General features: G+C 49.3%; 1 protein-coding gene across 3 annotated transcripts in view; it reads right to left on the bottom strand.

Moving 5' to 3' along the window:
• The window catches only part of Vstm2b (V-set and transmembrane domain containing 2B), a 31,677-nt gene extending 7,872 nt beyond the window's left edge, over positions 1–23,805 (bottom strand). Inside the window, exons 1-4 of one of the 3 annotated variants that reach the window (XM_041631971.1) lie at positions 23,673–23,805; positions 22,947–23,131; positions 21,899–21,928; positions 20,271–20,748 (exon numbers count right to left, since the gene is read on the bottom strand). In XM_041631971.1, coding sequence (XP_041487905.1) covers positions 20,271–20,748; positions 21,899–21,928; positions 22,947–23,131; positions 23,673–23,754 — 775 coding nt within the window. In that variant the 5' untranslated portion in view covers positions 23,755–23,805. The remainder of the gene's footprint in view (positions 1–20,270; positions 20,749–21,898; positions 21,929–22,946; positions 23,132–23,672) is intronic. The other 2 variants (XM_041631973.1, XM_041631972.1) reach the window with 2 other exon arrangements.
• Between the last annotated feature and the right edge of the window lie 405 nt (positions 23,806–24,210).

The raw sequence follows: 24,210 nt of genomic DNA, 5'->3' as shown, positions 1-24,210 counted from the left end.
AGGTTGGCACTGCAGGCTTTGCCTACTGGTGCCTTCCTCTGCAGAACTGTGCAGAATGGGGACTCAGAGTGCAGGTAGGTTGTTGTTGTCCATCTCTCATGGACAAAGCCATTCCTCCCTTGAGCTTGGCTGTGATATCGGAGGATTCCTGAAGGGTGTGCCCGCAGCCGGCCCCCTTTCTACTGAGCCCACTATGGTCACTAAAAGCTGCTGTGTACTTTGTGAAGTTCTAACCCTGTCTTTTCAACAAAGACTTCGTGGCTAAATAAAGTTAAGGACCCAAGCCATGCACACAGGATAGTGGGCCTTTGAGTACCCATGCCCAGTTGTATTGCTTTCTTCTTCTGCAGCCTCTGTGAATGAGACAAAAAGGGCTGCCCCAGGAGCGAGCATGAACTAGAACCTCTACTCAAGGCTGGATAGAGCCCTCCTCTTTTAAGACAGCATTTACCCCGTTTTCCCTCACATGCTCTGAGGACCCTGCCATTCCAGCAGCACCTCTGCTCTCTCAGGAAGCAGCAGACCCCCTCCCCCACCTCCAGAGGAGAGCAAAAAGGACACAGGCAGCATCTTGGCCAAGGTCAATGTCACACATCATCCCTTCTCTACACATCATCCAGAAGCCTCAGCAGCGCCACAGCAGAGTCTGTCACCTCAGGAAACTGTCCTTCACCCTTCATCGCAATTTCACGCCTCCCCTACTTCCTGCCTCTCTCGTTATAAACCCCTTTTTCTGCAGAACCTATCAGCAAGTGAGACACAATGTGGCCACCTGAGTTGCAGAAGGGTGCAAAAAAAAAAAAGTAAATTCTAATCTGAACCATTTAAAATTAGGAGACTCCACGCATAGATTGTGAAAGACCCAGGCATTAGCACCCTGCCTCTCCTTTGCGGCTGATGCTGTGTCCTTCTCAGCAGGAGTCTCCAGGTCCTTGCCCTCCTGACCCCCTACCCAGACCCAAGCGAGCTACCAGCCACCACCCCGGCCTCTGTGCAGTGGATTCCGGTACAGCCTTTCTCGGTCACATGCATCCCCACACCCTGCCATTTGCCGATGTCCAAGTGCACAGCGTCTGAGCCAGCTCTGGCCTCAGAACTAAGGAGGAGTCTGGCTTAGGTCCCACTAGGTCTGCGCTCGGCTGTGCAGTGGGCAGGGGCAGGTCCCTTCCCTGACACGGGGCTGGCCCTCCTGGCAAGCTCAGTTCTCATTTTTCCCGTTGGACTCTACCCGGGTCCAACTTACTGCTGAGTGGGAAGATGGCAGCATGCAAGGCTGCCTCCCCTGTTGACATTTTAATTAAAGCCTCTTCATGGATATTTATCTAAAGGGAGCCAGCGAGGAATAATTGTGCACTAAGGGAGTTTGTTTGGGTGGAATTCATTTCTGCCATAAAATCAGCGTGTGCTGGTAAGTGGGGCAAAAACTAGAAGCAGCTAACCGATGCATATCTCTTACAGAAAAGGCTGGCATAGGACCTGCAGACATGGACTGCAGTTGAGATGGGGACCTGCGCCTTGCTGATGGCTTCCTACTCATGCATCCTGGCGAGGGCCATGAGGCTTCCTGCTTCAGCCAGTTCCCCTTGCTCCCCACCATACTCAGTGGGAGGAGCCTAACTGCTCCAGGAGAATCTGAGTCACTTTGTTTTTATTACTGTGACAAAATGCTTGAATGAATCCACTCACAGGAGGGATTCCCTTTGGCTCATGTTTTCAGACGTGTCAGGCCACGGTCCTGGCTCACTGTTCTGAGGCTGCGGGGAGTTAGAACATCATGGCAGAAGGGTGTGATGGGCAATGCTGCCTACCTCCTGGCGGCCAGGAACGGAAAGTGGGGGAAGAGGAGGGCTAGGTGAGATCACCCTTCAAAGCCACACCGTCAATGGCCGACTTCCTCCAGCCTTGCTCCTCCTCTCCCTAACAAACCATCCAGCTAAGAATTCAGCAATGGAGCTGTTGACCTCTCAACATTGCCACTATCTGGAAATTAACTTATGAGCCCTTTTATGTCACATCCAAGTCTATCATAGGTGAATGAAGCACACCCAGTTCAGTCATGGGGATGAGACAGTCCTCTACCGTGGCTTAATGCTGGCCTCCGTATTTTGAAACATTTTCCTTCCTCCATTGCCACCAATGCCCAAACTGTTTCTTGCATATACTTGGAGATAAAGGTGCAGAGCCTTGGACAGATCCCCATTGCAGAGGAAAGAGCCACAACCTCGATGCTTCCATGAGAACCTTTCTTAATTGTTTCAATAGTACCACATTTCCAGCCTTGTATGATGGTCGACTCTCCTTGCCAGCACCTGGGGTAGGCGGCAGAACCATTAACCAATGGCTCTGTTTCCCTTGGCCTGATTCATCCCTTATTGTCTTAACTGCACATTGACTCCTCCAGGCAGACTGCCTCAATCAATCACCAAGGCAAGTAAAACCAGGCCACAGTATCTCTGCTACCTACATGGCCTGGGGCTTATTGGGTAGCCCAGATTAGTCTAGTAATCCTCCTGCCTCAGGCTACTGAGTGCTGGAATAACAGATGTGCATAGCACTACACCCTCCTTAAAAACAAAGCAAAACAAAATCCACAATTCATTTAGAATGCAGAAACTGATATCCAATGAGAAGTAACTCGCCTGAGGCCCAAGGTTTACAGATAAATTACAGGCCATGAGTTAGTTTTGAGCTTCAGATTAACAGTGGCCAACCTACCCCAAATAGCTCATGGGCAATACTTACATCAAGGTACCACTAACCATCTATCTGAATCCCAAGTTTAATTTTTATTTGATACAGATAAAGGTCAGACTGAGGTCAACTGTGCTGACTTGAACACAGGCAGCCTGGCTTCTGTCCACACAGTGGGCTACAGTCATCACTTATGCCTCTCCTAGGACCGAAGAACATGAAGTCATTTCCCCCCCACAGGTTAGGTTGCTTCCAAAGTGGGAGTGGAGAGGATTTTCCTCCTGAATTTAATAGTCACAATAACTTATGTTCATTGTTTCTGTTTGTTTGTGCCAATTGTACAGAATAGGTTTCATTGGACATTTGCTGCATTTCTGGGGTTGGAACCCAGGAGCTTGTACAAGTAGATGCTCTACCATTGAGCACATTCCCAGCCCCTCGCTGGGGATCCTGGGAAGGTGCTCTACCACTGAACCACACTCCAGCCTCTCTCTCACTGGTGGAGTCTATCACTGAGCCATGTTCTCCATGTTCACAGTGGCATTTCCACATGTGCATATAACACACTTTCTTGGGTGGCCAACTTAGTTGATGGGGCCTTGCCAGTCTATTTAGTTCCAAATGGGATCTTTCCCCAAAGGCTCCTTTCATGGAATCTCTCAATTATAGCGGTGAGTGACAAGGCCCTTTCTCCACGGTAGGCAGCGGGCCACCAGAGGCCTTAACTACAGTGAGCACGAGGGTTCTGAGCAGCTGAGTGTGCTGGGGCTGCGGCTCTGTGTCAGGCCGGTCCTCATCCAGGAGATCCCACACTTGGCTTGCTTAATTATCTTCGGGGCCATGGAGTGTTAGTAGGCATCTGAAATAGTCTCTGTACCTAGAAACGTACTCTGTCTTTTGTGAGTATTTTCTCCTGTGACCTTAGGAAGTGGAACTTGTTTTTCCCTTTCATGGATACGTCCTAGAGTCAGTAACATGCACAGCCGTGGGGTGCTGGTCGAGGATTACGGCCAGCATCTTCCTGGTATCTGAATTTTTCAGGCTTCCTAGCTGCTGGAACCTCTCCGGAACCCTCTCCAGGATGGGGTTTTCACTTGCCTCCTCCTTCCTTTGAGTGGATCAAGTTCCAGATGTAGACTCCCATATGAAGACTAGTTGTATACACTCATTTCCCCATGCCTTCAGGAAGGACATTTCCATTGTCAGGTCTCTGGAGTATATCAACCTTCCCCTGCTGAGCCCAGAGGTCCACGTAGATGACTCCAAGATAGCGTGGCCTCTGTTGGATATTGCCCGTTTTGCCCCTGTGGTAGCGCTGCCTCTGCTGGATATTGCCCCTGTTTTGTCCCCTTGATAGCGCTGCCTCTGCTGGATATTGCCCCTGTTTTGTCCCCTTGCACAGCTTCTCATCCTACCAACTCTCATCTGGGCACAGCCTCCTTTAGTCTCATCCTCCGGGGCCCCTCACCCACCTGCCTTCCTGCTCCCAGGAGTTCCCTTCAAGCCTCAGGTTAGAAACCTCCCTTATCCCAAGGACTCTAGAGCACAGTCAGTTTCCTCCGGGTTGTGTGTGGGCAGCGGCGGGTGTGTTTGCTGTCTGACACCCTTGTCTTATGCCAGAGGGTGAGCTAATGAGAAGGAAAACCGTGACTCATCCGTGTGCCTCCCTGTTTCTGTGTGCTGCCTTTGCTGTGAGATTCTCTGTTGGCGGGTTGAATGGTTGGACATAAGCCCCAGCTGCCCACTGTGCAGCAGTGGTCAGACGTTCCATACATGGCCTCCACCTGGGGCTAAGAACCTGTCCTAGATTCCTAGGGAGCCGGGCTTAGTAACCTGACCTTCCAACCCACTATGACTCAGATGCATCTCTCATGCATATTTCCTCAGACTCGTTTAAACTTTTTCTTTCATTTCTCCCTGAATGTGCTCTATCACGCAACATGCATTTTTTCCACGCTGTTCCAAATCCCTTTCATAGAAGGCAGAGTATTGATTTATGTGCAAAATATTTGTGGATTTTGTATATTTCCAAATATAAATGTATATATGTACATTATATATATAGTACATATATTTTCCATGTAATTTGGACCATATCAACTATGTTTGGATATGTTTAAATTGTAGAATTAGTTTTCTCAAACTAATAACTACATGAAACCAAAATACAACCACCAGAAGTCTAGCAAGAGACCAATGTATCTCAGTGGTAGAACACCCATCTAGAATCCACCAGTAAGGGGTTAAGGTGTAATTCAGTGGTACAATGCTTGCCCAGAAAGTGCAAGGCTACAATAAATAAGCCCCAGCACTACAGCAAATAAACATGCAAGCATAAATGCAAATATTAGAAATAGGACCAAATGAGGCTAGCAGTGCTTAGCAGTTTACAAGGAACACGGTTTGGGAACATTTGCTCTAGGTTACCCCCAGTCTACTTCCCCGAACTTGAGGATTGTGCAGTGCTCATGTAACCATTACACTGACTGGGAAGTGGAGGTAGAGTGGTGGATAAGGGAATCCAGCCCTCCCTGAAGTCTCCCACTCAGCCCATTTTCATTCAAGTAGACTGGGCTCATTTCTCCTGTTCTGTATTCATGATCCTTGAGCCAGAGTTTCCAAGATTTCCCTGGATCAGGCACATAATGAGTGGGCTCTCAATGGTTGCCCTCCAGTCTGCTAAATAGGGCCCCAGCCTCCCTGTACTTCTCCTCAGAGGCAGGCCTGACAAGCACCTATGTGTATAGTATGTGGTGTTGATCCCAGGGCAGGGAACAGGGTTAGCCCTGTGACCAGAACTATCGGCTTTTCCAGGTCTATCTTTCCATTTATAAACCTCTGCCCCCTCTTTTGTTGCTGTGGGATCATGCTTTTTGCACACTGTAAAGATTTATCACTCTTATTGGTTTAATAAAATAATGACTGGCCAGTAGCCAGGCAAGAAGTATATATGGGACAATCAGACTAAGAGAAGTCTGGAAAGAGGAAAGGCAAACAGTCAGTCATCAGCCAGATGCAGAGGAAGCAAGATGAGAATGCCTCACTGAGAAAAGGTACCAACACATGTGGCTAAACATAGACAAGAACTGTAGGTAAATTTAAGTTGTAAGAGCTAATTAATAATAAGCCTGAACTAACAGGCTTATTATATTGTATTAGAATTAATAAAAACCTCTGTGTGTTTCTTTGAAACTGAATAGCTGTGGGACCAGACAGGCCAGAAACTTCTGTATACATTCTGTTTTTGGGGGATACCTGCACATTGTTTCACACTGAGAACTTTCCTGTAGAAATATAATTTAGCCCAATAGTTAATGCATTTTAATTGCCCAAGGATGGTGCTTGGAAAATTCTATAACACATGCTCATGAAATAAGATTAGTGTCAAGGAACTTCCCAGGATGTGTCATGCATAAAAATATGACTCTAGAATAGAATACATCATGAAATACAGCCTTGCATATTTTATTGTTATATTAATCTCTAAAGCAAGTACAGTTAGTTACACATTCACGTACCTGGAGACTGTGTATCTTTTAATATCTGAGGAGACAAACCTACAATATCTTTCGATGATCATCAACAAATCTGGGGCCAGGCAATCACCATAGGGCACAGCATACCTGTCTCAGAAGCTAATCTAGGGACTAGCTGTGCCCCAGCTTTGCCTAACATATTGTCCTGTCCTGTGGTTCAGAGGTAGACACAGAACATGGACTAGCATGGCATTCTGATTATACCACTGTCTAGGACCTTTCTTTCTATGGCATCTTTCCTGATGCAGATTCTAGAAATTCCTCACCTAGGCATGTTGGCAGCTACAACCCACCTATCCTGCAAGGTTCACCTGGTATGCAACTCACCCATCTTCCCACCCATGTTTTATCTACAGATCCAATTGTCCTTCTCTCCCCTTTCATCCAGTTACACCCCTATTGCCACAACCCTCTTCTCACCTACCGAGCAGCTACTTTTTCCATCCATTTTCAACCCACTCATCTGTCCATGTTTAACCACCCATGTCCCCTTTACCTTTCTTCAAGACCATTACCAATTGTTACAGCTTAGATTTGAACTTCTTTTGCCCCAAAGGCTCACACGTTGAAGGTTTGGCCTCAACTGGCAGATCTATTCATTGAGACATGATGCTATCATGAGGGCTCATTCATGGATTCGATTCATAATTTGATGGAATTATTGGGATGGGATGGACATCTTTGCAGGTGGGGTCTGGTTGGAGATGGGCCACCGAAGGTCTTTTTGGGGGACTGTATACTGTGCAAGCCTTGTTCTTTGTTTCCTTAGTGACATGAAGTGAGCAGCTCTGCTCCAATATATGCTCCTGAAACACTGCTCTACCCTACTTTAGATCTACAAATATCTTTTGAAAACATGAGACCCAAACAAAGTTTTCATTACTTAAATTGTTTTGTGTTGGGTATTTTGTTAAAGCGAGGAAAATTACAAATTCTCCTTCTACTGACTTACAAATCTCTCTTCCACGTCTTACTACCTACTAATTTTTCTTTCTAGTCCTGATACATTTACCCATTCATCCATTCACTCACCTCATCATCCCTTCTCCCCTACTGCATCCTCCTATCCATCATTCCATCCACTCATACTTCCTCATGAGCATCCTATCTCAAGTCCACCCATTTACAAACCCTTTTCTAAGCTCACCTACAGGCTACTTGCTTTTCTACCCACCCACCCCACTTCTCATGTGTGCATCCATATACCTGTTTATCTAACTAGCCCCCCGCCACTGGTGTCTCTTGGCACTGTTCTCCCCCAGCTACACTGCCTATCTCTGACTCCACACTGTGGCTGGAGCCGTCATCTCCAAAGGATCCTGCCTTGTTCCATCCTGTTTGCTCTGATCCCACAGCCTTCAGAGGAAACGCAAACGCTCTTGATGTCTTACATGTTTGTTTTATTTAACCAGTAAACTCTGAGTTCTTGTTTTCTTTGCAGAGTCAGACTAACCCTTTGTCAGGCCCTCGAATTTCCCGACTATATGCTATACCACAGGGCATTTGCACATGTTATCCCCCCTTCCTAGAGGTCACTACCCTCTTTCTTTACATGGTCAACTTAAAAACAGTTTTTCTTGATGGGAGGTAATCTCAGAGATTCATCCCATGGATTTTGTGTCTCCTTTGTCTCTCCCGTTATGTTTTTGACTTATTTGCCATAATTATCAGGGCATATCCTGGGATGGGATTCAGTTAGACCATACAACACTCTGAGTATGCACCCTACACAACTAATCCACAAGACTAAGCTGTAAAATAGCTCTCTCTTCACCAGCAATGGCTACATGCTAGGTTGGACCTTCAGTCCTCCACCCACACGACCTCACTGCAACCCACAGTGGTGTGCAGATCTCCTATCCCCATTTCAAATTCTCCTTCTTCACCCAACTGACCCCAAGCAAGTACTGAGACAGTTGCCAGAGGCTCGGTGCTGCTGGAGGTAGAGAATGGGAGTAACATATCTCTAAAATCTCCGTTTGTAACTGATGTAATAAATGACACAAATCCAGAGTGCTGACAAGTTTGGTAATTTTTAAATATTTAAGTTCCAAAATAGAAAGCAGAGAAAAGCAGAGTTGTTTTGATTGGAGAATAAGGTACTGCAATATATACTGGGTTGTGCCTTCCTGTTCCTTCTCAATTCTCATATAAGGTACCAGAGACATCTATCTATACAAGGATTCCTTAATCTCCTAGAATCGATTTCTCCCACTCTTTCCCTCTTTCCCTTTCCTTCATCTCATTGTGTAGCATTCTATATCTTTGGATACCAAATCCTTCTGCCTCAGTGACCCCAGTGATGGGATTATATGCACGTACACCACTATGCCTTGTAAGGGTTCCTCAATTTAAATATTACCAATCACAGACAGACATGGTGGCTCACATCAGCACCAAGGAGGATGAAGCCTGCCCTATACTCACAATGGCTTAAGCAGTATTACACCCCCCCCCCCCAACAAGAAATAGAATCCTACTGCTCTGCACGCCTCTCATCTTACATGTGTGAAGGCAGAGGTCAAAGGGGAAAGTGACTGACTAGGCTACACAATAATGGTAACAAGGTCCCAGCAATCTCCCTATCTAATTTACTAGATTAGGCCAGTGCTGTGCCCACAGAGAGGCCTCATTGTCTTGGAGCTCTGAGTTCCATGATGTCAATGCATCAAGATGTTGGGCAAAGGGAAGAAGTACTTGCCCTTCCTATTTATGTCCTGGCTGCACTTTCCACACTCACTCTAGTCTCTCAATGGTTTGGTCTTCTTGGATAAGCCTAGAGTGAGTTTAGGTGGCTAAAGAAACACCCAGGCTGAAAGGAGGGGGACCACGAAGGCTCTGGAGTAGAACAGGATGGAGTGAGGATGAGGAATTAGGGGTCTGATGCTATCCTCCCCACTTCCTCTTTCCCCTTTTCTCTTCCTTTGAGCTCTAGCGTCCCTCTAATGAGTTACTCGGATGCAGGGGACCACAAAAGGCTGACCTCTAACTCCAGTGCTCTGCCTCCCCTTTCTACTTTCTACTTTCCAGGGCTTGGTCAGGTACCCCCTTCAGACAATCGCTGACTTTCCCAAGAAAGTCAAGTATTAGCTTCAAACACAACAGACACTGCCGTGTGTTTGAAAGGATGATGCCTACGGAGAAGAGGAGCTGAACTTCCTTCTTGCTCACAAAGCCCTTCCAGGCACTATTCTCAGTTACTGCTCCTTGGGTGTCTGCTGAGGTCATCAGGGCAGGAGCCACCATCCCCACTCTGCAGATGACAGACTAGGTAGCTTACAGTAGTCAGTTCACTGCACTGCCATGGCCCCCTTTGGGACAGAGACCCCTTATCTCTGCATCTATGAGGGCCTCTAACTTTAACTGTCCCTCTGAAGATCAAGCCCTCCTCCAACATTCCTAGCTGCCAAAGGTAGCTTCCTCTGGGTCTTCCTCTAACATGGCACCCATAACAGGGGATTTTAACTTTGGCAGCATGGGTTAGTTTTCCTGTAAGACTCTCAGGCCTCAGAGCCTATATTTAAACTATGTTCACAGGGTACACAGCTGTCTCTGCCTATGAAAGATGTCTGGTGGACACTGGAAGATGAATGAATGAGTGAACTGGCTCCAGGCCTAATGAATACAGGGCCATGGACACACAGAAGCAATGCCCTCCATGGCTCTGGGTAGAGGGGATACTTAAGTTAGGCTTGCACTCCAGAACAGAGACAGGAAGTGTTATGCTATTGAGCCCAGAGACTGCATCGCGGGACTTCGAGAACTTCAAGTTTCAGGTGAGGCCCTTGGTTACCAGGTCTTGGACACCATTCTCCCAACTACCACCTTTACAATTATCTGAACGTTAGACCATAACTTTCCCCTTAGGTGGGGTGTCTCTCCCTTGACTCTGCGCAGTGCATGTCTGGAGGCATTGGGCAGATCAGGAACCACACCTTCAGCCCTGCTATTGCATTAGTTCCCCTCCCTGGGCTTACTGAAGTGCTTTCCTCTGGGATAAGGGGTCATTTGTACAGAATCAATTATAGTAAGTTTCTATAAAGAACTGACATTATAGTCAGGTTGCGGTGGCACACACCGTTATGCCCAGCACTCAGGAGGCAGAGGTAGGGTGAATCTCTGTGAGTACAAGGCCAGCCTGGTCTACAGAGCGAGTGCCAGGATAGCCAGGGCTGTTTTACGCAGTGAAACCTTGTCTGGGGTGGGTGGGTGGGGAGGAATTGACATTATAGCTATGGGTGATAGACAGGAGTCAGCTGAAGGAGGTGCTCTCTATCGAGCGCTGTCCAGCACCAGGAAGTAGACTGTGCTGTGTGTGTCTGCGGTGGCTTTCTGTGCCACTCAGAGGCAGGTTGGTGTGGGCCTAAAGAATGGGACAGGGGTCAGGGGCCTGCCCTGTGGTTCCTTGTGTAGACCATTCATGCTCCCAGTACCTCCTGACAGTAGCATCTTTTTCTCTGCTTTCTCACATGTTGCTGGGGGCCATGTGGCTCCTTATTGGCAATCTCTGGGCACAGATGCCACATTGAGAAAGATGGGCAGATTCCTATACTAAAAACAAGATACAGGAATACAAAGCAGGCCTGTGCCTGCGAAGGTGACTGGGAGCCTGCACATCACCACCAACTGCAAGGCATGGTGCTTCCCAACACAAAAGTGGTTTTGTGCTTCTCTCCTAGGGGATGCCAAGCCTCTCCCATCCCAATAATCCAGGTCTTCCTCAAGACTCTGTGGCTACCTGACACCATGAAGGGCCTTCTTCCTTTTGTTTCCATCTGCCATGGAGAGACAGCCATCTCCTGCTGCATAACCCAGCTGTTCCTCCAAGCCTGGCATCCTTGCTCCTTCATCCTGCCTCTTACCATCACAACGGTACCCCACAAATGGCAGCCTGGATACCAAAGCACAACCAGGCACAAACAGCTACAGCTCGGGTAAGGCTTTCCCAAGGAACGACTTTGGCACAGCCAGCCCTACAATGAACCTGCTAGAATTAGGGATTCAGTTTTCTAGAGGAGCATGGAAAACTGTGGCAAAGCTGTTCTTGCTCACTAGAGAGCTCAATTCATGGAAAATAGCCCTAGACAGGCAGAGATGATTGCATGGTGCCCACCCTTCACAAACGGCAGAGAGAATGCATACAACTCCCTGAGCCATTTGCAAATGCTCCATACTTTCTGTATGGAAGCTCCAACAACTTCCCCCACCTTCCTTTCACCACCATTAGTGAATAGGAGGTGGATAGGAGGGAAGACAGCACTCATAGGATAAGTCGCACATTGACCTTCCTAGCTTGTTGGATGATCTAGACACTTAATGCCATTCCCACATAAACTTTAGATGACATCCCCTCGTGTTTCCTAGATACTGGGCTCTATGCTCTGTAAACATCCCGTGATGACTGATCTTCACTGTTGACTTCAATGCATTTGGAAGTTCCTGGGAGAATGGTGAGTCTAACTTGCGGGTGTGTCGGTGAGGGTGCTCCAAAAGTGAGTAATTAGGGGAAGAAGACCCACCATGACTGTGGGTGACACTATGCATGGGTGCCATGGGACAATGGTTTGTACCCTGTCAATTGTATTTTAATAAAACACTGATTGGACCAGTAGCCAGGCAGGAAATATAAGAGGGACAATCAGGCAGGAAGTAGAGGCAGGGCGATGAGAAGAGGAAAATTCTGGGAAGAGGGAAAGCCCATTCCTCTGCAGTCGTGATCCACCTACAGAAGAAGCAAGATGTGACTGCCTCGCAGAATAAGGCACCGGACCATGTGGCTAACATAGACAAGAATAATAAGCTAATATAAGTTATAAGAGCTAATAAGATGTCTGAGTTACTAGGCCTATCAGTTTATAACTAATGTAGACCTCTGTGTGATTTATTTGGGACTTAATGAGTGCAGAAACCAGGCAGGACAGAAACCTCAGACAACACATGGGCTAAAGGACTCAATGGGACAAACAGAGAAGAAGGGTAGCTGAGTACAAGAATGTTCTTTTTTTTTTCTGTTTCTCCACCCACCATGAAGAACTATATTAGTAACTTTTCTAGTGCTGTAATGAAACACCATAATCAAGGTAATATATAGAAGAGTTTATGTGGGCTTATGGTTCTAGAGGATGAGAGTCCATGATGATGGGGTGGAGGCAACAAAGCAGCAGGAACTAGATGCTGAGAGCAGAAGCCTAGAGTCCACATCCGCATCTCAATCCATAGGTAGGAAACAGACAGCGGACTGAGAATAGAGCATGGCTTTGAAACCTCAAAGTCCACTCCCAGTAACACACTTCCTCCAGCATGGCCACACCTCCTTAAACCTACCCTAAACAGCGCTACCAACTGGAGACCAAGTATTTAAATATTTGTGTCTCTGGGAGTTATTCTCATTCAGACCACCACATGAACCAACGCCTCTGAAATTGAGACAAAAATAAATCCTCCCTTGTTCTGTCAGGTGTTTCATTCATCTGATTTTGAAAATTAGCAGACGGCCTCCTGTGATGCAGCCAGCTGTCCTCCAGCCTGGGACCTGGTTCCACACAGAGGAGAGTACTCGCTTATGGCTAACGACGAAGCCAAGATTCCAGGGCACAAAGGTGGACAGTATCGGGAGAAAATGCGGTGCTTAGGAAAGGAAGGTTGTACACTGTGATTCTGGGTGGTTGGAGCTCCAGGACCCAGACGTAGAATTTGTTGGCATTCAAACCCGGGTTTGCCTGCAGTTGAGCTAGCTGAACCACGGGTATGATTAAAATGTCAGGGGGACCAAGGAAGTGGTCATGCGTGATGGCGGCTGCTTCTCCCTCCCGAGCTGTTCTAGCATTTACTGGGTTTGTGCTTTAAGTCTACAGGGATGGGCAGCACGGGAGGCATGCCAGAGAACTGACTGACCCAGGTCCTTCCCCTGCCCTTACTCACTAACAGCACGGGGTGGATAGTTTGGTGTTGGTAGGATGTGTCCTGCTGACAATCAGCCTTCAAAGACTCCTGAGTGGTCGGAACATTGAGGCTGTCCTCTAACAGATGACCACTTCTGAGATGGATGGAGAAGGACCCTTGAGTTTGGAGTGGGAAAGAGCTTCTGACATGTCCACTTTGGCTTCTGTTGTGGCTTTATGCAAATAGTCGTCAACTTGGTTGTCAACTGGTAACACTGTCCTGAAGTTAAGGAATGGAACCTTTGGGATGGAAGGCATGGCTGGAGGAGGTGGGTCAAAGGAAGCAAGCCTTGGGGGCTTACAGCCCTTCTTCCAAGCTGAGCTCTCTCCTTCCTGTGTGAGAAGCCACTGGATCACAAAACACAGTGTTCAGCTGCCACAGATTCCCTGCCCATGATTGGCTGTACCCTCTGAAACCCTGGACATAAATACAAATGATGCTTCTATCAGGTAGCTTGTCACAGTGCTGAGAAAAGTCACTGACACAGCTTCTTGTTTTGAACAGATACCTGGCACCAAGGCAAGTCTACTAACGGAATAGCAACAGCAGCCCCTTTTAGCTAGAGTAAAGTACCATTCATGTTTCATCCTAGACGGTGGTAAAGAGGGAACAGGAAATCCAATCATTTCAGACTACTCCCATCTGAACATGTTTTGGGGGTAGCCTGTGTCTCAAGGGTTATTGCATGAAGGACATACGCAAGCTCCAGTCTTCTATTTCAACAAGTTACTGAGGATTTGCCCATTGTCAACTGCTTCCCTCAGTCTGTTCCATCAGTCAGTGCTCCACATCAGCCTAACCCTAGCCTTGGAGGAACCCAAGGGCAGTAATCCTCTTTGGTATTTACATGAGCCTCTTCCTTTAAACTACCAAAACCACCAGAATCATTTCCCAGGAAGCACCACTCTGAGGAAGATCCTCCCTAAGGAATGGGTAGAGATAGGGAGGAAGCACAAGACTGGCTCACTCTCAACTTCCTTGCAGCTTTTGTGTAAGACTTTTTGCATTTCTAGATGAGTTTGCAAGAGATACCTGGGAAGCATCATCAAGCACAGGGGAATAATACAGATAATACGCTTTCCCCCTGTGCTGCAAAAATATCTTAAGACCTTGCTAGCATCTCCATAAAGCTCTGAGGTTTAGACCACAGGCAAGCCCTCACCACTGTCCACATGGAGCAGGACTAATCAATATCATATTACAGAAGCACTTGACCCCGTTTATCCCTGAGGATGCTTGGGGAATCCTTAACATTCAGAGCTTTAAAAATGTGCTCCTGGTGTATTTAATGAGAAGCTCCTTAGTAGTTTGGCTCCTGGTGACATTTAGAAAGTCTGGCACTTGGCTCTTCTCTTGGGGGCTGCCATTACTGTGGATGAAAGAATCTGGGTTTCAGGAACAAACTGGAGAAGGGACTGTGTTCTTGGGAATAAAGGGGAGAACTGCTGTGGACGATAGAGGTGACAGTGGCAGGCATATGTGCTCCGTAAAAGCAGGTGTAACTATGAATGATCATTACACTGCAGGAGCAGCTAGTATTTATTGAGAAATCTCTAAGCAAGAAGAAGGACTAGGCTGTGAGCTGCTGGGCCACTCGTGGGTAGATATAAGAGCAAACCCATTCCATTTCATGCAGCCTTCGTAGCACATCATAGAGAGGGAGCTATAGGAGAATCGAGAACCTCTCTGGGTATCAGCTACGCTAAGAGGCCATCACCCCTAACTGACCCTTTCCAGCCTGGAAACAGTCTGCCTGTAGGAAGCTTCTCGTGATTACATCAATAGCTCATAGCTGCCATTTCTGGTCCTCACTCATGGGAGTCATGAGGCTGGTCTGGACAGAATCCCAGTGGTTGGCTGGGAGGGAGAGCCTCCTATCACTGATAAGACTCGATTTTGCCACTATTCAGGAAGACGCAGCTGTCTCTTTACCAGCTGTGAGCCTCCAATATTCCTTTCACAAAGTCCTTTCATTTTTTTTTTCTCCCTCGGGATGCTCACTGAGTCCTTCCTCTTCTGAGGACATCCTTTACTAGACATTTTTCCTCCTTCCTAAAATGAGGTCCTTAATGTCACATCAGAACTTGAGGGAAGAACAGATTTACAGTGGTCTACAAGTCCTTCTGGGCCCAGGGTTCCTAGCCTTGCTGTTGTGACGGGATTCTGCAGCATTTTGACTCTCCAGCACCACCCTGGTGCCACTGTGCCAGTTTTGTCATCTACCCAGGGCACAGGTTAAGGCAGAGTGAGTGGTTTTACTTCAGTCACCGTCCCCTTTGGTCATGGTTTATGGTTGCCATGGCAACACCCAAGGATGTACCCTCCCATGGCTCCCAGCAGAAACAGCCTCTCCACCACAGAACACCACAGTCACACCCATGGCCTTAACTGTCTTCTCACCATTAATTGAAATATTGGGGAAAAAAAAAAGAGATAGATATTGGAAGCATCTAGTTCTCTGCATCCAGACACAGCCATCCCGGGGTTGTGGTGCTTCTCCTTGGTACTGGAGCCCTGAGGCTAGTTAGAGGTTCGCTCACCGCAGTCAGATCCCAAGTTCCCCACAGAAGGAAACATCTTGCCAACATGGAAGTCTTTCTGCTGTCGGCTATATTGTTTTTTGAGGCTGGACTGGATTCCTTGGTGCCCTTCCTCCATTAGAAGTGTTTGGAAGATACTCTGTCTCCCCCAATGGCAACCAGCAGCTAAGAATTCATGAGAGTGGATCAGCATTCACATGAGTAGCCAGGCTGGCTCACACTGTGAGGAACAGACACAGCCCTCTCTGCCTGATCTGCTTTGCTAACTCAATCATGACTACTTTTAAGTGTATGTACTAAAACGTCTCTTGACGAACGAGACATGAAACGAATGAGTTTTTTAAACAAACTTTTAGTGTAAATACATACACGGCCATGCTGCGCATGGGTGAGTAGAGAAGAGGTTTCCTTTCTTGGCTGACGACTAGGAAAGGGGCAATGTGGTAATGCTTTGAGCAAGCTGTCCTGTATCTTCTTCCTGGCAGTGCTGAAATAGCTCACTTCACAAATACAGGCATGGAAGGTCTTTTAGGATCAACTGTGTATGACACCATGTGGAGAAGGGGCCGGGGCCACTCTCTTGAAGTTGTTGATCTGAAAGGGTTAGGATGTACTACACCAAGGCTGGGGTGACACTTCCAGTCCCCTGGATCCTCCATTTGACCTTCTTCACTGAGCTCTAAGATCTGGGGCTTACCTCTCTAGACTGCTTCCTCCAGATGCCCTTGTCCTTGGCTTTCAAAAGGGTTTGGCTAATAGGAGGCCAGAAACATGCAACAGGGGAATGAGGTCCTTGTGGGGTCATGGAAAGCCAACTGAGTCCCTCCATTGAGACCTTGAGACTACAGAATTGATCATGGAACATTGTCCACCAGCTGCTCTGACTGCTGCCAATCTCATCCCAGCTCCCCTTCCACTAGTCACCCCCAATCTGTATTCCATGGACACTAACAGCTCCTGTTGCTGCCAGTTCTGGGGACTTACAACCTTCCTATGCTGGCTGGCCTAACCCTGCTTCTGTCTTCCTAACTACCCTGTGCCAATGCCCCTCAGTGACTCTGCATGACTGTGCCATCTGCTCTGCCAGCATCCTGACTGAGAAGCACTATAAACATGTCTGCCTGTTAGCCAAGAGCAATGGGCCTCTCTGGCTTAGATCTGCACACTGGAAAGGAGCTGGGGAGACAGGCTCAGAACATGCTGTGGTCTCCTGCTGTTGGAAGTTCTGAGATATCCCTGAACCTGCTGCCTCCCTGGGGACCCAGAGCTGGCCATGAGCCTAGGAAAGTCTTGCAGAAAGGTTAATACCCACCATGCAAACATGCTAAATGTTTCAACTTCACCCACTGGGAGTGGTTCCCTCCTTGGAATCAAAGCTGTTAGGTGCATTTGCATATTAGAGGTCACATGTACCACTTCTCCAGACTCAGAGTGGGTACCTACAACTAAGTGACTCCCCTAAGAGAGGGCACAGGGATGGGGGAAGTGCACAGGTTTACTGACTTCATCTGACCATGTTTCATCTTCAATAGGGAGCTGGAGAGAAACCAGGGCTTGGTCTGAGATATGCTACTTCTTGGCCTGTGTAGAAGCTGGCAAAGGTTACTGGGTGATAGAAATAACAAGAGCCAGACAGTGCAATGGTACCGCACTATCTGGCCTACAGGGAGCCCAGCTGCCTGTGCTTTCTGAATGGTACTGAAAACGGCTGTCCCCACAAGAAAGACAAACATAAATCCCAACCTGGTTGCTACATCCAACTCCAGTGGATGAACTCATCCAACACAGACTGGCCGTGCTTGGTTCTCAAGGCCAGTGTAGTAGCTCTCAAGGGCCAGGTACGAACAAAAGAAAAGGGGTTTCCAACAGGAATGAGCTCACAACCTTGGTCTCATTACAATTTTATGGGTGTGGCCAAGATCACTCTCATGACTCTCTAGTACATGGTACTTCCTGGGTCAAAGTCTCCAATCAACCCTGTTGGTGACACTCATCTCTTAAGGTCCCTCTACAGCTTGGTCTCCAGCTGTCAGCTTGCTCATTTTCTCCTATCCATCCAGAGCAGTTAAGGCCACAGTAATGATGATGAACACGTACACACTGAAGTTCCCAGCGTCAGACCTAACACTGTCCATTTTACAGAGATGCTAAACCACTTACCAAATGACACAACACATGAAGCTTAGATGGCACAAACCTAACTCTTATCTGGACTTTCATGTTATCTCTTTTGTCACTGCTCTGGGGAACATTCCAGAGGTTTTCTCCAGTCTACCACATATATTTATTTCCTACTTTCCGAGGGGAAAGGGCAGAGGGTCTTTTAATCAGCAGCAATTAAGCCAATCATAGCATAAGTCAATGAACACTTTCTTAAGACACCCAGTGAATGCTACATAGAGACTTTCAGTTCTTTCAAAAATTGTGCCCTCTTACACTGCACAGAGATGAAGCTGGAAAGTAGTTGTCAAGACAACCAGTACATTTCCCCCAAAGACTTGCATCTATGTGGTCAGTGAATTGGGGGCGGGGAGATGTGATGTCTACCACCTCTAGGCCTGGTCCTTAGAAACCCAACTTGCCATTCCTGAATGATTTTTCTCAGAAAAAAAAAATGGAGCACTACAGAATGGTTTGAGAGACACCTTCTTCAGCTTCTCACAAATACTACACACATAGAGTCATTCTAAATATACAGGAAATAAGTGAATTCACTATGCACCATGCATACATTATAGCCTTAGGGTTCCATTCTCTCCTAGAACTGGGTCGAAGGGCCATTTCTATCTCTATTCCCCACACGCTTACATGCTGCTATATGGTGCTTCCCAGAGAGATTTTTGGAGCTACTTGCTGGAGCTAATACAGTCTGCCAGCCAGGGTTTCTGAATGACTGAACAGAATATGCTGTTCCCACCCCAGAACAAGATAGGATACAACAAAGACCATGAATTTGGATTGTGTTTGAGCTACTGACATTTTGGTATTTTTGTCATAGCACTTTAAATTTATACAGACGGTACAGCATCCCACGTTAAACAGGAGAGCTGAGACTTCTTTGAAGATGACCCATCTTTCCCAGGGCCTGGAAGAGTTCTTATAGGTCCCTGGAGCTAAAAGTGACAAAATCCCTCACAAATAATGGGGGCACGGTTATGTCTCCCAGAGGAGAGACACGGTAGATTCACACAGGGAAGATGAGACACAGAACAGAATAAGATACTGTTGGAGTGTGCGTGTGTGTGTGTGTGTGTGTGTGTGTGTGTGGTGTATGTTTGTGTCACAGAACAGAATCCCTTGGGGGAGATACAGAACAGTCATAGCAAGGCTCTCAGGAGGGACACACACACACACACACACACACACAAAGCAGTTTCCCAAGGAAGGGGGAAACACAGAACAGTCTCCCACAGGAAAAATAAGTAAGGGAAAACAAGGCTGAACTGATGCTCAGAACGGACCAGCCGCTTCCAAATGTTCAAGGGCTTAAGGATCAGCAAGAGGGTAGGATAAAAAGTGATGTGAGTCCTGTTGCCTCAGATTCAGTGACGACAGTCCAGGAGCCCCAGAATAGCCAACCTGGGGCACGACAGTGTGTCCCAACCCATCAGAGCTCTACGACTCCCCTAGACTTTCATGCTGTAATACCAGTAGAGATTCCCTTCATGGGAAATATGCACTGCAAAGACTGAGACGAGGGGTTCAGACCAGGGGTGAATTATTTAAAATTAGACACTAGGAGCGAGCACTGGAGCACCGGCTGAGTTTGGTTGGAGAGGGAGGCATCTTGGGAGAAGAGGTACCTGGCACAGTAGTTATAGCTTTTCTGGGCATGCTAAACCCTCACTACCGCTATCCAACATCCTCCAGGGGCCCAATACCAGGGCAGCAGTTCCTTTTTCTGATTTCTAGTTTGACAACGCCTAACTTCAGCTCCTTACCTCCCCAGACTTTAGCTCCCTAGGAAAGTGGGTATCAGCCTCTGTATGCTTTTATAACGGGTACAGTGCTCCATCTTCAACTCTCTTCCCTCTGGAACCAAGGAGAACTGGAAGTCTTGGGTACATACAGAATTTACAGCCGGGTATAAGGCCACACCTAGAAACCACTGAGCAAAGGCTACACAGCCGAACTTCCTGGACCTTAAAGGACAGTTCAATGCCACCAATCAGCAAAGACAAAATGCCTGCTTCTACTATTTTCTTCCTCGATCAAAAGGAGCCAGTACCCCACCTGGGAAACACCTTTCAAAACCTGAGGGTCTGAGTATACAGCTCCCAACGCTGCCCAAGACAGAATGCCTTTACAATCCAGCCTCAGAGCCAGACAGGGCAGCCTACACAGTCATGAATATACTTGGTAGGATGCTCCAACGGGCTAGGAATCAGGACTGAGAAAATGCCCAGAGAACACAAGAAAGGCGCCCACTGCGCCCCCTCCGCCCACCGCCCCGCACATACAACTGCCGCTGCGATAAGACTATCCGACAATGTCCTAGCCGGTCCCCTCCCTTCTTCCCGCTCTCCCGAGTGTACACGACCCCTCTGGGGCCCGCTCTTACCGGAACCGTGCCTCTGGCGCAGAAGGAAAGCCTGGTCTGATGGTGATGAAGCTGATGAAGCAGCAGCAGCTGCTGCAGCAGTGGTGGTGACTGTGTGGGTCGCAGAGGCAGCGGCAGCAGCCGCGGCTGCCTCCGGAACTTCTGGTCTTGAGGGAGGGCTCCCAGGAGGTGGGTTTTTGTCGCTGTACCCGGGTTCAGAGGTGGTGCGGACAGCGGTGCCTGCATTGCTGGAGCTGACAGCGCTGGGGGCTCCGTGTCGCCGCGGGCCACTGCTCTGGATGTGGGACACTGCCTCAGCAGCCTGCATGTTGGGCGGTGCGAACCGAGACAGCACGCGCAGCAAAGCCTGGGCCTTGTGTTCCTGAGTGTCGTCGTCGCTGTAGTCCGACACACGGCACTCATAAACTCCTTCGTCCTGCAGTCGTACAGCAGACAACCGAAGGCGGTGCGAGATGTCATTGCCCTGGACACGCACGGTCTGTAAGACAGCCTGGTTAGAGGCCTGACCAGTGAGCTCCACATTTGCTTTGGTGACTGGGGATCTTGGTTCCCCTATCACTGTGCCAATAGGATCCCAATTGCCACAACATCCCAATATTTCCTAATACCTCAATACATCTCAACTGGTGGCAACGGGCTCTTAGTTCTGCCTAGACACTGTGTTGCGTGTGCACTGTGTTGGTCTCCAATTCCTAGCGGTCTCACCTCACATTTACTCTTTCTTAGGGTTTCCCACATTTCCCCTTCAGAACGTATAACTCTCCATAATTTGCAAAAAATTTCAGACTGGGGCTCTCTTTGGCGAACCATCCACATCCTTCCTGCACCTTAATGCCCAGCCTAACTGCTCTGGGACATCCTACATATACCCGAAATCACGCTCACTTTTACTTAGAATCCAGAGAGCCTGGGGTATGTCCATCTTGCCTGTAGCATGCACAACTACACATCCCCTGCCCTGTAATTTACAGTTAGCCCTTGCCTTGCTTAAGACTGAGCACTTGTTAAGAGCCCTGAAAAAGTCCTCCTGGCTTGGTGGAAATCTTAAGATTCATCAAATACAGGCACAACCCCTCACCTCTCAACTGGGTCTGCAAAGAGGCTTGTTTTCAGGCCCTGCTACTTCCAATCTCCAGTGCCACAGACCCTACACATCCTCGCTGCATAAGAAACAGCCCCCAGAAGCCCACAACTATGCTGTCCGTAGAAGAGGAGATGGTCGAGCAGAGGGTGCTTCTAGAGGGCCTGGTGCATGTGCAGGGTGAGGCAGAAGGGGATGGGAAGTGGGAGCCACAAGCAGTCTGAGCAAGGAGCCACACTCGAGGTCTTGGAAGAAATGACAGCCAAGAAGTCAAGAGCAGGTGCATGCCAGGAGCCTATGCAAAGGGTGAGTTTACTGTTGCGGGGTTTGGGGACTCGGATTTGGACCCTTGATTTACACAAAAGACAACCTAATTCCTCTACTAGCGACAGATGGCGCCCAGAAACGCCAAGTAGCCCACAGTGCTTCCCTGTGGTAGCAAAGCTCACATTGCTTGGCCTCAAAGGTTTTCTAAAGGGGAGGGAGCTGAGGAGTGCAAAGCGGCCAGAAGGGGTCTCCCGCGGCCCATGCTGGGCTCCACACTTACGCTGATTTTAGTTGCATCCTTATTTGTTACCTAAAATGCAGGAGGGGGGGGGGAAGAGAAGAGGAGGGGGAGAGAGAGGAAAGAGAGGGAGGGGGAGAGAGAGGGAGGGAGAGAGAGATTGATTAAGCAGGTGGCATTTGTGCACGGGGAAACTCTGATCTGTCTTTGACAATGAGACTTTCTGCAGGTGGGCTGGGAGTTTAACTGCGTGGGGTGTGGCATGGTGGAGGGCACCAGATACATTAGGATTCCCGCAGTGTACCAGAGAGGAGCAGGTTTGGGGCTAACACCTTGTTTGCCTAAGCAGTGGCTGCCCTGACACACGCCTGTCTGCTGTCCAGAGTGGGTACTGGATGGCCAGGAGCGTGCAAAGGATGGAGTCTTTTCTCCTACTCATTTCCTCTAAACCCTCCACTTAATTTGAAACTGTGACAAACTGGATGGAGGGTCCAGCATCACCGAGGCCTTGGCAGCCTGGTATGTGTGAATACGTGCCAGAGGAAAATGAGAACAGGAACTCTGAGTGTGATCCCGGGACACTGTGGGTGTGGGTGAGTACCGGAGTGCGAGTATGAGTTATGGGGCAGACTGCAAGATTTTCCAGCCACTGAGGGTGGGTCAGCTCCTCAGATACCCGTTCTCAGATACCGTGTTCTCTCTACCATGTAAATGCAATCTGGAGAGCTGAACCCCCTGGCCTTGAGCCCTAACGCCTTGGGTGGCGGAGGAAAGACCAATAGAACCAAGTGATCTTTCTTCAGTCAGCACCCATCAGAGTACAGTCCCAGAGCTAGCGAGCCTGAGCCGCCAAATTGGATCAGGTGTGGGTTTTCAATGGCTGGGCATGAAGGGAGTTCCCTGAGGTTACAGAGAAGGAAGCAATGTTAAGAACAGACAGCCTCTGGGGACAGCCGCCGACTTTGACGATGCTGTGGAGATGCAGAGGATGGGTGGTGGCTGCGCGACAGGGCGGCGCCCTGTAAGAGTAACCCTCACTTCTCCTGGAGGGAGCAGGGTAAGCACGGGTGCCTCTTGGGCAACGGGTTACCTTGCTCCGGGCTCCTGGCACGCTGAGTGCCAGCTCGTGTAACAGCTCCCGGGGAGGCTCCTTAAGGTACCACCACTGAATCTCCAGCGAGTATGAGGTGGTTCCGCTGGCCCGGAACGCGCAGGGCATTTCGATATCGTCTCCCTCCCGCACGGTTACATCTTTGGGGACTTCGGTGAATGTTGCTGGGGGCGGGAGAGAGAGGCGTGACCAGCTGAAAGGCGGGGGCTTGGGACAACCCGAGGCTGAGACGGTTGATCTCCTGCTCTCCGGCCTTGGGGCTGCCCCCACTCCTGTCCCCAGCTACTATGCGGCCCAGCGCGCGAGACGCCAGCAAAGTTCAGGGAGCAGCTGCTAGGCGGAAGCAGAGACCCGCCACTTGCTGCAGGCTGCTTCGCTCCGGGTCGCGCAAGGTGCAGGGCAGATAGGGCCGCAGCACTGGAGCCCGGGCTGCGGCGCACCAACTTTCGCTCTCTGCAGGCCTCCTCTGCTTAGTGGGGGGCCCACCGAAAGACTCCCTAAGCGGACGCCACAGCCGCGGCGACCCTCATCTGCTCTCGTGCCCCTACCCACTCCCAGCCTGGGGTGCACACCGGGGATCGCTGGAGACCGTGAAGCTTGCCGCTTCCTTTTCTCCTCCACTGTGGCCAAGCCGGCAGGCAGACTTTCGTGGCCCCAGCAAAGATTCCCCTGAACCCATCGCGGTCGCGAAGTTCCCGCGCTCACCGTCGGCGACGAAGAGCAGCAGGCCGTGAAGCAGCAGAGGCGGCAGGTATCCGAGGGCGCCGAGCCGGTTCCGCTGTTCCATCTCCCGCAGGGTTGCGGCGGCGGCGGGGGCCCGGCGCGGAGAGGCGGCGGCAGCAGCAGCTTGGGCTCGGCTCCGGCTCGAGCTCCGGCTAGGACTCCTCGGAGCCTGCCATGGCCCCGCACGGCGCCCCCTCCCCTGGCCGCCGCCTGCCGCCAATCAATCCGGCTTTCTAGCCGGCTGGCAAGGCGCGGGTCTGGCGGGGGGCGCTGCGCGGGGGAGCGCAGGAGACGAAGTCGTGCCAGGAGGGTCCTTTAGTCGGTACCTCCTTCGGTCCGGTGGTTCACGGAAAATGGGGGTCCGCAGTTCAGTCTCTGCCAGGCGGGCCGGGCAGTGGCCGGGCTGCGCCAGGACCCATCCTTGGAGAACGGGATGAGTGCCTGAAAGCCACCAGCTTCTGCCTCCCGGTTTCCTGGCTGGCCTCCCGACTGCCACCTCCTCCGGCTCCGCCGAGCTCCC

This window comes from Microtus oregoni, unplaced genomic scaffold, assembly GCF_018167655.1.
Source record: "Microtus oregoni isolate MIOR12 unplaced genomic scaffold, Mior012 000038F_ref0000394, whole genome shotgun sequence".
Taxonomy (NCBI): Eukaryota; Metazoa; Chordata; class Mammalia; order Rodentia; family Cricetidae; genus Microtus; species Microtus oregoni.
Note: the sequence above shows the minus strand (reverse complement) of the source record. Positions and strands in the feature narration are given on the sequence as shown.